We start from the raw sequence: 14487 nt of genomic DNA, 5'->3' as shown, positions 1-14487 counted from the left end.
ACCAACATACCAACATACCAACATACCAACATAACAACATACCAACATAACAACATAACAACATACCAACATACCAACATACCAACATACCAACCAACATACCAACATACCAATATACCAACATACCAACATACCAATATACCAACATACCAATATACCAATATACCAACATACCAATATAACAACATACCAACATAACAACATACCAACATAACAACATAACAACATACCAACATACCAACATACCAACATAACCATAATCCAAACTAAAATACAATAAAACACAAACAAAAGAAAGATTTACACGGAAAAAGTAAGCATTTTCTGCTTCATCGACGACACCTACCATGTAAATCGTGGTGAATCGAATTTTTTTCGATTTTTCTTCGTCATGATCTTCATTTATTGGTGTGTTTTTAAATCCATTTTGATATATTATTGTTTTAGTGAAATATATTCTTTTCGTTTTAATCTTAACATGTTTTATTTTAATCCGTTACCTTTATTCTGTTTCCATCTTCGCTGTAGTTTGACCCAAAATCATGCCCAAGCAAGGGGCAGGATATTGCTCTTTACAGATATCAGTCAGTTATACAAACATATTCTCTTTCTCATTATAAGCTAACCTGGACGGAAGGGTCAAGTGAGTTAAAACCATGGTGTAGTGTCACACATCCGTGCGTCCATCCAGCGTTAACTTTTGACTTCAAACTATTCTTTCTTAGACAAGCAAAGAATCATAATGTTTTGCTGTAATGTTCCCTGGATGACGACCAAATTATCACGGAAAGAAGTTACCTTTATCCCTATACAAGGTCACCGGGGTGAAATTTGTAGAAACCTTCAAACGACATATAATCAGCCAACTGGCCTCGAATTATGATGTTTAGCTAGACGTTGCCTTAAATGATCATGGTTTGCCTAAATAATTGGCCTTGAACCATATCACAGTGGGCAAACTTGTTGAAAACTCCATACAACTTCGACTGGTAGGTCTCTTGGTATGACGGCAATAAAGTTAACGAAATATGGCACCAATAGCAACCACGCAGTGACGGGTTGAAATGTGAATATTATCAAAATTCGATGAAATTGATATTTAGACTTATCAAAAGACATCAAACTCAACTCTTCTATTTTTGTTGTCATAACAACCAGATAAAGAGGTCATGTGACCAAGTACTAAATTGAGATTGCACTCACGCTTCATTTTTTATTCAATAACATGCGTTCTGATTGAAATTTTATATTTGGTACACATATTGTTTTTGACGAAAGATTAAACAAATGTACATTCCAGAAGTCATACGTTACGAAAATGAACGATAGTTTCCGGCACTAAAGAGACGTATCTTCCAATTCTGATGAAATTTTTCATAAGTTATGGTGTAGTTCTGTATGTATATTCTTTATCTTCGTCCAAGGTTGCGTCTATAGCAAATACACTAAGGCTTCAAAATTTTAACATTATGCAAATTCAATGAAGTTTGTATATATCTGTGATAACGACTATAAACGTAATAGTTTTGTTATCATAGCAATGAGTTTCAGGCACCTGATTGGTTGAATTGCCATATCATGGTATACTAAAATAGAAATGATTAAAGTGAGGGAGATATTTCTGTGATTGATGTACTTATTTAACCACAATATCTAGTAATGATATTTATATAATTGTTATCTACAAAATTATCTTTGAATCCTGTCGATTGATCGCTGAATTTGTGTAGGAACGAAGGTCTACAAACCTGATATGATGTTTGCTAATCAGCCGCTTTTGCAAAATATTTGAAAGTGCTTCTGTATTCGTTATTTTACTTCAATGTGTTTTATTAAAAATACTCATTTTTCCTTGTACCTTGATCTGCTATCCATAAACAATATATCCTAAATGTTGTATACTATGTTAGCCTGTGGTCATATTACGAGATGGTTACATATTTTACATATTCAATTTGTTGTACATTAAATCAATTTTATGATAAGTTATTATGTATTCGAAGACTTTTCGTCCTTCATTTGTCAATAAAATCACACGCATCTGGTATTTCTTCTAACTTGTTCCTCTTGATTAGGAGGTAAATGCGATGGATGGGTAATGCAATCAAACTGCTTCAGAATAGCCGGCGCCAAATATGAGAACCAATTAATTTCCAGTTACACCTTTGTTTATATTCATGTTTTTACGTTTTCGCTTCGCTTTTGCCATGATAAAATGATAAAATCCATTCACTTCATTTTACGATGAATTAAGCCGCGTTCATAAAACAAAGTAGCATCGTTTTTAGCTCACCTGGCCCAAAAAGCCAAGTGAGCTTATGCCATAGCGCGGCGTCTGTCGTCCGTCCGTCGTTCGTCCGTCGTCTGTCCGCCCTGCGTCCGTCAACTTTTCATTTAAACAACTTCTTCTGAAATACCGAAAGGCGTAGACCTTGACTCATATTCAAAGTCACAGAGGTCTTAAAAACTTTTAGCGATTTCTTCCAAATAACAGGAGGCCTAGAATCATTATATATGGCTTGTAGGTTCCTTTGATGATGCCCAACAAAGTTTGCGGACCCATATTCAAGGTCACAGAGGTCAAATGTGTTAAAAACTTTAAACGACTTTCCCCAAATACCGAAAGGCCTAAAATCATTATATTAGGCTACTATCTTCCTCTTATGGTGTCCTACAAAATTTGCTAAAAGAAATTACCTTGACCAATCTTCGATGTCACAAGGGTCAAATGTGTTAAAACGTTTAAACAATTTCTTCTGAAATATCGAAATACCTAGAATTATTATATTTGGCCAGTATGTTCCTTTTATGAAGTCCAAGAAAGTTTGCAAAAAGAAGTGACCTTGACCCATAGTCAAGGTCACAGGGGTCAAACCTTTAAATGACATTTTCTGATTATCCAAAACATCTAGGATATTGATATTATTCTAAAATAAGTTCTCAATGATGCACGGTAATATTTGAGAACAGAAATGACCTTGACCCCTATTCAAGGTCACAACAGTCAAATGTGTTAAACCTTTGAACAACTTCTGGTTAACCTAAAGGAATATGATCATAATATTTGGCCAAAAGGTTCCCTTAATGGTGCCCACATAGCGTGTGAAAAAATAGTCATATTGCTTATAGCATCTAGATCTACTGTGAAACCTATGCATAGATATAGTACTGTTGGTCATAAAGATCCAGGTGAGCGATACAGGCCCTCTGGGTCTCTTGTTATCATTGCTTTTCTTCTGTCCACGTGTTCAAACGTAAAACGGTTGTTGTGTATGCCATTGCCACAGCAGACAGTGTAGACAGAAATATTATGATCTGATTAAACATTACCGTCAACAAGTATGCAATACTCGGTAATTTTCCATGTAGATATCTATAGTACAGAATTTATGTGAAATAAAATATACTTGTCGATTCCTTTATTACGAGGAATGTTTTTAAAGCTACACAAGTTACAATTTGACAGTTCAAAAACCAGTTATTGCCGAGATATTATCGAGTGCTGAGCCTTCTAGGCATGATCGTATTGTGATTTGTACCATCTTTAGTTTGTATTCTTGAAACAAGTGCCGTGATGTGAACCTATTTTTTTTCATTAATGTGTATCTTCCTGTCAAAAAGGTACGTCAGATTAGTTCGTGTGACTCACTTGAGGTGGGACCAAATTGCATGTTCGAAGTGACGTCATTTGTGGGGAATAAAGTTAAAGAGTAGCTGTGCACACATGTACGATAACGACAACAATGCTACAAATTGACTTTACATTGAAAGTGTACTCAAGTGAAGGGATAATTCAAACGGGTTTACATTAATGTAGTAGTGCGTTACTTGACTGACGAAGGAAAGCGAATTGTTCATAAACTGTTTGGTAGTTCACATCATTTGCACGAGGACCACCTCCCTCCGTCAGTTCATGTGCAGGTACTGACCTCGTCATTACACTTATTACAATTTTTCGTTGTCAACGTTGAAAGAGGAACATGTAACAGTGAATTAGTAAAGAAGATAATACATTTTCTGTATGAAGTATATCTAAGTTTTCCTTTTATTGATAGAGACATACTTGTTTCCCTAAGATACAGTTTGTACGTTATATACTGTATTGGTAGATTCAGTACTGAAGAGGTTGTTCCCTTTATAGATTCTCCCAAAAAAGACATGGAAGTTTACTCTGGGGTAAGTTCATTATCGAATCGGTTATCTCACTGACGTCCTCACGTGAACTGAAATTTGATGAGGTACATATCTATTGGTTTCATTGTGATTACCCTATCTCTCCTATTGAGAAAATGACGTTGGACTGACAGGATTGCTTCGATGAAGAAGATAAGACTGATTCATCCGAATGAGACTTTAAATATTACTTTTGCAATTCTTCCGCGATGTTCATTAGCACGAGTGTTGTATCTGCATAGTTTTAAGCCTTGGTGTTGCCATATTTAGAACGTATCTAGAATTACCACAGGCTTCCACGGGGAAGATATTGTACGCAAAGAGGCTACAAAAGCCTTCAATTATCAACTAGGGGCCATTTTAAAATAAGAATTGGTTCATTGAAGAAATTAACATATTAAAGCAATCGTTGGGATTTATTCTATTTGAAAACATGTTAACAGTGTCTTAATTGAAACATGAAAACGGCGAAAGTATATAAATATAAACAAATGAAAGATTTACATTGAGATTACTGAAAGAGTACATGGAGAGTCAGACCAGATGTTGCAATGAAGTTAGCATCTTCAACTTCATCGACGACATCTGTCGTAGATGTAAATCTATGTCTGATAGAATGCAACTAAACTAAACAACGGAATCCCCAACATGCATCTTATCGCACAAAGAAATAGATATATTCCTATGAGATCACTATGACAACCGTAAAACTACCCTTTAATCTTCATAAACTGCATATCTCGAAACCTTGGTTAATGAATTGAAGTAAACATTTAAGGGGAAAGGGAGATACATGATCATGTATCTTATATCATTTCCAAGAAGAAGACGAAGGAGAAAAATAAAGAACATTTATTTGCGACACTCTTTATTATTGGTATACATCCATATTTACTTAACTGCCGCCGTCTTAACGCTGTCAGAACTGCAAATAAACAAGAGTCATTTTGATATTTTTTAACTATATATTATTGAAAAGATAATCATTTCATAATAGTGTAATTTTACATTAAAAAACCTTAATTTGTGATATATTTATTCCGTTCATGTAAAGTGTAAGCTGGAATACCCAATCGACGTGCAAATGGAGTTGTTGTTAAAGTATGTATTTGTGAAGAACTACGTGTTAAAAACACCTCTCACAACTGTATCGACGGCCATTTTGCGAGGATGATACTATCGCTATTTTGTGGTACGTTATATAACATGATCTCAAACATTTTGTCCGTGAAATAATAAAACACATGTGTAGTAGATGTCCTATTACATTCAAATCACTAAAGTTTAATTCATTAAAAAATTATTCAATCGTTTTAAAATGTAGTGACAAGCATTTCGCCACATGAAAATTACCAGCTATGCGGCACTCGTATAAGTAAAATGATCTTACCAGCATTTTAGAGCTATTTTCCTATTACTCATCGGTGATGTTTGGGACCTACATAATGGAAATCTGGAAGCTGTATACCGACTACAATACACCTTATCGTTACAATGGGTCATTGAACCAGCCCAGTCACTGTAGTGTCGTAATTAATTTCATATCTGATAACTCTAACACGAATTTTCAAATACATATGTATATTCTGAACCGTGCTTTTACTAAACTATTCATATAAATTAAAAGGTGATATGTGGGATCGAAATTAGATTTGGATTAATGGGCATTTTATATTCCGAAGCTACTGAAATCCCTAGTTCAAACAAACATTCATAATTTATCATATTTACCATATCAGCTGTAGAATAATGTAAACACGAAAATCATACCAAAGGCATATAGATTAAACTGAAGGCAAACAACTCATACTGAAGGCATACAACTCATACTGAAGGCATACAAGTCATACTTAAGGCATACAACTCATACTGAAGGCAAACAACTCATACTGAAGGCAATCAACTCATGCTGAAGGCAAACAACTCATACTGAAGGCAAACAACTCATACTGAAGGCATACAAGTCATACTGAAGGCATACAAGTCATACCTAAGGCATACACTCATACTGAAGGCAAACAACTCATACTGAAGGAAAACAACTCATACTGAAGCGTACAACTCATACTGAAGGCAAACAACTCATATTGAAGCGTACAACTCATACTGAAGGCAAACAACTCATACTGAAGCGTACAACTCATACTGAAGGCATACAACTCATACTGAAGAGTACAACTCATAAGGAGGCATAAAACTCATATTGAAGGCAAACAACTTATACTGAAGGCAAACAGCTCATACTGAAGGCATACAACTCATACTGAAGGTATACAAATCATACTGAAGGCATACAACTCATACTGAAGGTGTGTTTATGAGAAATATACCTACCAGAAATTAAATATTTCCACAGTGGCATACACCATTAACGCAGTGTCGTCGGAATTGTGAACAAGTCCAGCTTTGAATGTTCGCGCAGTCATCTCTACTTGTACAACCTAAAACATAAATCTGTCTATCAAATTCACTCATCCCAAAGAGAGATTAGCCAATAATATTCTTTTTTTACATTTTGAAATTGTTGTGATTCGGTCAAAAAACGAACGTTTAGAAATAAAATCTATACGGAAGTTAAGTTCGGTACATTAATCTCTAAGTATTCATATTTAAATTCTGAGCTAGCGATGGTCTATAGAAAAGGATTCCATACTTCAAAATACTACATACTGTGGCTTGTGTTTACTTCACAGGTGCAAATGCCATGTACGCATGCCTTATGGCTCACGGAATCGCAAGTTGTTGAAACGCATCCAGAAACATTATTTGTTGAGCACGATTCCGAAATCACCAGCACTGTATAGTGACAAAGAGTAAGAAAATTAATCGTACATTTGCAACGATATATTGTGTACGTATTGTTCTGGTATTTATTGTACCATTCATATAACGGGCTATAGCGGATATATGACCTTAATATGACAAAAGGATGAGGGTTTAGCTTTTTGTAACATGAAAGCAAAATTTTGTGTGCTGTAATGCAAAATGGATTGATGTCGTGTTTCTATGGTAATATAATCGTTAAGATAATCTGAGGTGTTGTATGGTATAATCTATATCACAATCAAAAGGATCTAACGTCACATTGTACGACACGATGTCGTGATATCATGTTTTGTGGTATACTGTTGATCACAAGGATCTAACATCACGTTGTATGGTAACAATGTTGACCACAAAGTCCAGATGTCATGCTATGTGATATAATGTTGATCGTAATGTACTGATGTCATGTGATATGGTACAATATTGATCACGATGTTCTGACGTTGTGTTGTATGATTCACCATTGACCACAATGTCATGTTTTGTGGTATAATGTTGATCACAAGGATATCACGTCATGTTGTATACAATGTATGTATGTCTATAAAATACACCATTGAGCAAAAATCACAAGTAAATACCAAGATGAAACCAGAATCATAAATTCATGTTCCGATTCAAAAAGAGTACCGGCATCTTTACGAAATCTCACTTCACATAACATAGCTTTGAACTAGTCGACGGTTTCATCAACTGGAATCTATATCCCAGTAAAGTGAACAGGGAAATAATGTCTTTCAACATTAGCATAAAAAATTCGGGTTTGATTAGCTTAGATTAGACAAAGGATGTCTCCCAAAGGACTCGCAGAAATAATACACTACACCCACAGAAACTATCAAGCAAATATCAATACTCTAGAACACTTATAAAGGTGTTTACAGTTGCATTTCAACACATACACCAAAAACTTAACATTTCTAAACCAATACTGATGCTGACGCTGGGTTAATAACAAAAGCTCCTCCTCTCCTCTAGAGGCGAGGTAAAAAAAACTAGAGCGAAATAAGAAATAAAGGAAGATGTTCACGGAAACTCCTGTAAAGGTCAAGGATAATAAGACATATTAAGCGTCTCATGATTCATCGACGACATCGACCTTGTTAATCGTTGTCATTCTTTGTCATTTCTTTGAGTACGAAGTGTCACGTTTTCAAATGAAAACAATGTATACAACAATAGAACCAACAGACAAAATAACGAGCACCTAACACATCCAGCTTCATATTGCTTAAAGAATTACGATATCTCTCAGTGAGATCACTATGACTTCCATAAGACATTACTTCACCATTATTTTCATCAAACAGCATATTTTTAAATCATTTGCTTTCATTTTGCTGCCAGTTAAAGGGTTTATACATACGGAAATCGGAATGATGGGAACAGGCCCTTGAATATCGAATCAACTGCGACATTATAAGTATATACACCAAATAGTCATCAATATAGCTCCATTTCCTTTTTTAAATCGTATCTGAATGGCATAATCCATCTTGTTTTTTCCCCACAATGACACCAGAACTGCTACAAAATAGTATTTGTCACAACCAATTACTGATGCATATCACCAGTGCACTGATATTTGTTTAATATTATCTTAAAATAAAGGTTAAAACAATCATATGTCAACTAGGAAATTCTGCTGGAATTAAGATATATCTATTTCCAACCCGTTGATAGACCTGCATGTAATTGTGGTCATCCATTGTCCTTATTTCATCTTTCAATGACAGCTCATCCTAAACTGTCTTTCTACTCTAAACGATTCTTTACCTCAAACATTTCTTGAAGGCACGCATATTTGAACAAATATGTTTTCATGTTCATTCAAATATTTATAACCAATAACGGAAGTCTCTCTTCATTTCTGCAATCTACGAATATTTTCTCAAGATTGGGTCTTTTTGTCACATTGAAAGACCAGGCACAGGATGGTGAAAAAGTAAAGACAATTTGAATCTATGCCTGCCTCCATATAAGGGGACATTTTGACTTAATATTGACATCATCATAAGTTTCTTTCATTAGTGATAACTGATGGTAATGCTTCCTTTTCATTTATTTATTTATTCCAATCTATATACTAGATTCTAGCGTTCCTGTCTAATTGTTTTAATACCATTCTGTAATTTATTGACAGTTTGGCTGATGTGTTTGTATACTTGTTTGTTATGGTAAGAATATGTAAACCCCATTGGTCTGGGATGCAGGGAGGTTGCTATCCATAAATGGAAAATTTATAATAAGGAAATTGAAACTATACAGCATGGGGAAAAGATGTCCATGTTGGTTCCGTTGTAAGCAAGGATCGATATAAAAATTTAAGCCGCTGTTGCAGAAGAGACTGTAGCTGATTTTTAATTCTGATGCGTGTATACAGTGGATATGCTCTTGTTACTGAAATACAAGACGTCATCATATATCCTTAAGTGACATTATAGGATATGTATGGTCTTTGTGACCTGCTTCGATAATTTCAGAATCGTATGAAGTCCGCCAACAGAGGAGCACATGTAGTTGCAACATATACGCCAATAGTCTTGCCACCAAACTCGTCCTCCCTAATCTATTCTCTGATTTGGACTTTGTTTCAAGAAATATGCTTCAGTTCACAATAATATGATTATACCATCTTTCGTCTCCCTTAAAAACGTAAGCCAGTAACAAGAGAACAAAGGTTTTCTTTTAGTTTAGCAAGGTGTATGATAGTGTGCAGAGTGGGAAAAATAAAATGTTCTTATAGGAGAAGTATAATTTGGAAGAGGATGTCAAAGATCTGTGTGGTTCTTGAAAGTCCACATGCTGTTAATTCAATTCTTGAGTTAACAGTATCACAAGGCGGCTATAGTATTGATTACTTGACCCTCAAGACGGCGTAAGATGTATCGTAATATTTAACTGCTTTTGAATGCTTGCCATAACAATATATGGAGTGCTTATAATCAAAATCTCCTATACTAATCATTCCAGTTTCTATCACGTATAGCCCATGTTCTCAAAGTGAAGACTATTTCTAAGAATGTCTTTTAAGGTTATATAATAATCATATTCAAGACAATATCATGTATTTGAGCCATAAAACTGACATATAAAGATCTTTTTAAAGTTTTTTTTAACATAGCCACAAAGTATATTATGGTTAATTCATGAAATCAAAATTCCACAATAGTAAATTTTTAATAAATAAAATGTAAAAATAAGTAGATGAATATTTGATTTATAAAGGAAACAGTTGTTTAGTATTTACGGCGCAATAAAAATATACTGTATTACATAAATGAAGTAGATCAATGAGAAAATCATAAAGGAAAACGGAGCAGCTTACCAGTCACAACTGCCAAGCTTAGGAAAAACAATACAGCCTTCATTTTGAATCGTCTTTCGTTGATTAATGACACTACAAAACGATTTCTCTTTTATTGAAGCTATATTTGCTATCTCTAACCTGACCTCAATGATTGTCTCTATCAAAACGTGGCCAAGATCGTGACTAGTTGTACCGGTTCAATCTTATCTTTGAGATATACACTAATGTAGTGCTATTCAAAACAATGAGACAATGCAATCAATACACTAAAAACATGGTTATAATATTCAGCGACTATGGTCTAACATGTTACAAGTTATAAGCAATATGTAAAACATATAATGAATCAACATAACAGAAATTAGTCATTATTTTTAAAAATACAAATACAGTATAACAGACTGGACATGTAAGGAGACTCCTATGTCTGCACACATATGGCACACGGAAATCCTATCTACGCAGTTATATATTGCAAAAGTATGTTCAGTATATGATATGTATAAATATGTTATATAGAATACATCAGAGTGTCAAAGGATGCACTTGCTAAATATATCCTGTCATATTCAAGTTTATGTATTTGATATTGTAAATAGTTTTAAAAAATGAACAGATAAATAAATAAATTGATTAATTAATGAAGATGTTTCATTTGTGGTCTTACCACGAAGTACAATACAGGAAGTACTGTAAAAATATTTCTATTTTTACTTGTGAATAAAGATACTACTGATTTGTCCGCCTACACAAAGATGTAATATTAAAGAGTTATTTTTGTACTTTACATACATTCAATTATCGAGTTTCGGGGAGGAAAAGTGAAATACAAAGGTCATGGAAAGAAGGAAATATTTTTGTCAATCGATTCCCACGTATACACATAAGTAACAATTCTTGGTTGGTAATGTATTGTACTATTCTCGTTCGAAAATATATTGCAACAGTTTTTTGATAGTTGAAAATGGATGAACGCAATATATAGTCTGAAGGGTGAATTGCTGAAGCTGATCAGAATTTCGAAGAAACGTGCTTTAGATTTGTGCCGGAATAAGGATCAATATGTTAAAATACTAATTGGTAGGCATTCAAAAGTATCTATCAGTGATTTTTGGGATATTTCAGTCCTGGACTCGTGCTTTTCTTGTGAGAACACTCTCTAAGTATTACCTATCAATAGTTTTGAATTGGTGGTCTGTACTCACCAAAAGAATCCTACAAAATTTAATGATCTGTAGAAATAGAATGGGGTTTTAGATTGTTCATTCTGCTCTCATACTGGAAACAGTATATCCATGTTAGGACACTTTGGAACGCAATATTTATAGAAAATCAATAATTTCAGCATTCCTGATATCACCATTCACAATTAAAGATTCACTGACGCTGCTTTTTTATCACTTGATAGAAATCTTAACTGATTTTATAGTGATTCTGTAATCATAACTAGAAATTAAATACGAGAGTTGCTATAACTGACATTACGGAAACATCCCAATGTAAAAAGATATAGTTGAATTGGATCAAATAGTAAATACAGTCGTCTTGACTACTTCCTTCTTTCGTCTTCAGTCCCTTGTCAAACTTAATCGCTTTTCAATTAGATGTAATTCTAAAATTCAAATCAGACCATGTGCCAGTCATCAGATAGTCATTATTATGTGATCAAGAACAGGGGCTAGCAAAGTATAAATGTTTGTCTTATAAGATTCAATATTTAGCTCTACTGTATTTGCTTTACATTGATTACAATGCTTTCGAGTCATTTTGAGGAGAATGAAGTTGAATATGTTGCCTTTTTGGTTCCGAAGTGGTTCGTAAGCAAAGAAATGTGAAGATTGTATAGTATTAGCCATTGGTGTCATATTTTATCTGAAGATAAACACGTTTTTCTCTTGAAGGAGTCTCTGATTGCTCGTCTGCTTTTGAACGAATCTGGTTCGAGTTCTTCAAAACTCTATGAAATATTTCGCAAAGTAAAGATTAAAGTCATATGGTGAAGGCTGTCAGTTTTCTTGCTGTTTTGTATTTATCTGCCCTGACATTTCAAGTGTAATAATAAGACATCGACGAGTCCCTTATCGTGATAGTTAGTCACGAGTTATCCTAAAAATACATAGACAAATAAAAAACAATAACAAATCCTACAGCTGTTCTCTTTCGTGAATGTTTCATATTTTTTCTTATTTCATTTCAATAAATTACCTTCGTAAATCGTTCAGACAATTTTAAAATACATAGTGTTACAAAATATCTCTGTCTCTCTATTTTGACGTTCCATTCAACCTGCTCTAATTTTCTTTGGTGTAAATGATATGGGCCTCAACATCATGGACGAGTCTTAGGACAAAACATCTACATGATTATACTTCATTCATTTTTACTATACTATATAACCCTAACCCTATCTCCCGAAGTTCCCAAGTATTAACTTGCACGTGTTACTGACATAACCAAGGCATGCGAACCACATGTAAGGTAAGTGATTATAGGGTATCTAACATTGATCTTCTGTTGTGTTTGTACTATCTTACTGTCTGCAGGAGTGTCTCATCGTGATAAGAATATTAACCAATATGGCTCTGGAAATATACACTGCAATCAATTAATTTGTTCATTAAAATACAACATTCACATTGGTATAAGATTAGACTGTACTATACTTTTAATATTTTCCAAAGGATTTTCAATCACGAGCTAGTTGGTTTACTATGGGTAAATATAACACGTTAAATCAATAAATTAATCAGCTGTTCCTCATACATATATACTTGACGTTTGTTGGAAGCCATCGATATAAAATGTTATTTTGAGGTTTACGCGCCCGTTCTATTTTTCATCCAATTTTAATTGCTATTTCTAAATCTCTATTGAAAGGTGTAATTCAAGTGTGGATCTTATCTGAAATCTTATATTTTCTATTTCAGTTGGATCTAAATCGCTTGTAAAGGAAGTTTACCTCACCGTTGACCTCTTAGTTGACCTCCGCCAAAAGTAGAAATGCTATGGATTATCTTCCCACGCCGTGTCATACAAGTACATCATGTTTCCCGTCCAGCATTGAATGTATTGCAAAGAGTTGTCTCCCCATGTAAAACATTTCGATATTCTAACATCTTGATATTACGTTCAAAATCTTGTGTTTTATTTGCAATATCTCGTGATGTATATTGTAAAATTAGTGTTTTATGTTCTAAATCTTCTATTTACAATTTCTTGTTTTTATATTTTTATTTTGAAAATCCTGTATGATGTATATTCAAAAAAGACATATTTATGATGTAAAACTTGTGTATCACAAACTTGACTATGAGTTTGGTACCATCCACATCTTAAGACTGGTGCTAATTTTAAGGGAAATATTTAATGACATCTCAACAGGATATGTATATTTGTTATGATCCAAACCAAACTATACACAGTCGATAGGAACAGAAATGCACAGAAACAGAAACGGAAGTTTGCAAAGTTCGTGCTCAAAAGGAATTCCCTAAGCCAATAAAAGGATTTCACTTTAACTGTCTCTTTTTAACAGGTACATCATCAACCGCCAATACATGTTACTTGATCAAGCAGAGCATCACTCGGGTATAATACGTAATTATCGACTACAGCCACAACACCTCTGGTGCAATTCGTGGGCCAGTCGCCTTATACAGTTGACCTGACGCCAAAGCTTGTTCTAGGAAAGTATCTGCAACTCTGACTCAATGCAGTCCGTAATTTTCCAATTGTTTGGCATTTGATCCCGTTTGCAACCTTTTGTTACTCAGCTTCGTCAGATGAACCTTGAATGCTGGTACAAATTCGAGAATTCGGCACCATGAACACACGATACTGAGAGAGCCAGGTTACATGGCTGACACGTCACGTAAGGATAGCTCTGGGGCTTAATTCAGATTGGCCAAACTTACCAGAATGGATCATATAGCAAATGATAAACTTATCATATCATAAATCAATTATTACAACATTCAAAATGTCCTCTGAATAGATTAAAATTTATTACATCACAAATGAGGACTACTGCTACTATTACTATTTGATAAAGCATACGTCATGTTTCACATTTTGTCAGCAACCTAGTTTGAGAGTCCATCACATCTATACAAATGTAGAGAAACCATTCCCCTCAACTCCAATAAATGTTTTGCATGTATTAGGTTAGTGGGCCAGTT

The 14487-nt window shown here is 34.2% G+C and overlaps 1 protein-coding gene across 1 annotated transcript; it reads right to left on the bottom strand.

Annotated features, from left to right (window-relative positions):
- Positions 1-5043: 5043 nt before the first annotated feature.
- Positions 5044-8312, bottom strand: LOC132544841 (serine protease inhibitor Cvsi-1-like). Its single transcript, XM_060208491.1, has 4 exons — positions 8207-8312; positions 6844-6969; positions 6508-6614; positions 5044-5098 (listed from the first exon to the last, which is right to left on the bottom strand). Exons 1-3 carry the CDS (start codon positions 8310-8312, stop codon positions 6514-6516), a joined length of 333 nt encoding a protein of 110 aa, XP_060064474.1. The 3' UTR covers positions 5044-5098; positions 6508-6513.
- Between the last annotated feature and the right edge of the window lie 6175 nt (positions 8313-14487).

This window comes from Ylistrum balloti, unplaced genomic scaffold (assembly GCF_031769215.1).
Source record: "Ylistrum balloti isolate Yb309-2 unplaced genomic scaffold, AGI_CSIRO_Ybal_v1 Utg369810, whole genome shotgun sequence".
NCBI lineage: Eukaryota > Metazoa > Mollusca > Bivalvia > Pectinida > Pectinidae > Ylistrum > Ylistrum balloti.
The sequence above is the reverse complement of the archived record's forward strand: the minus strand, read 5'-3'. Positions and strand labels throughout refer to the sequence as shown.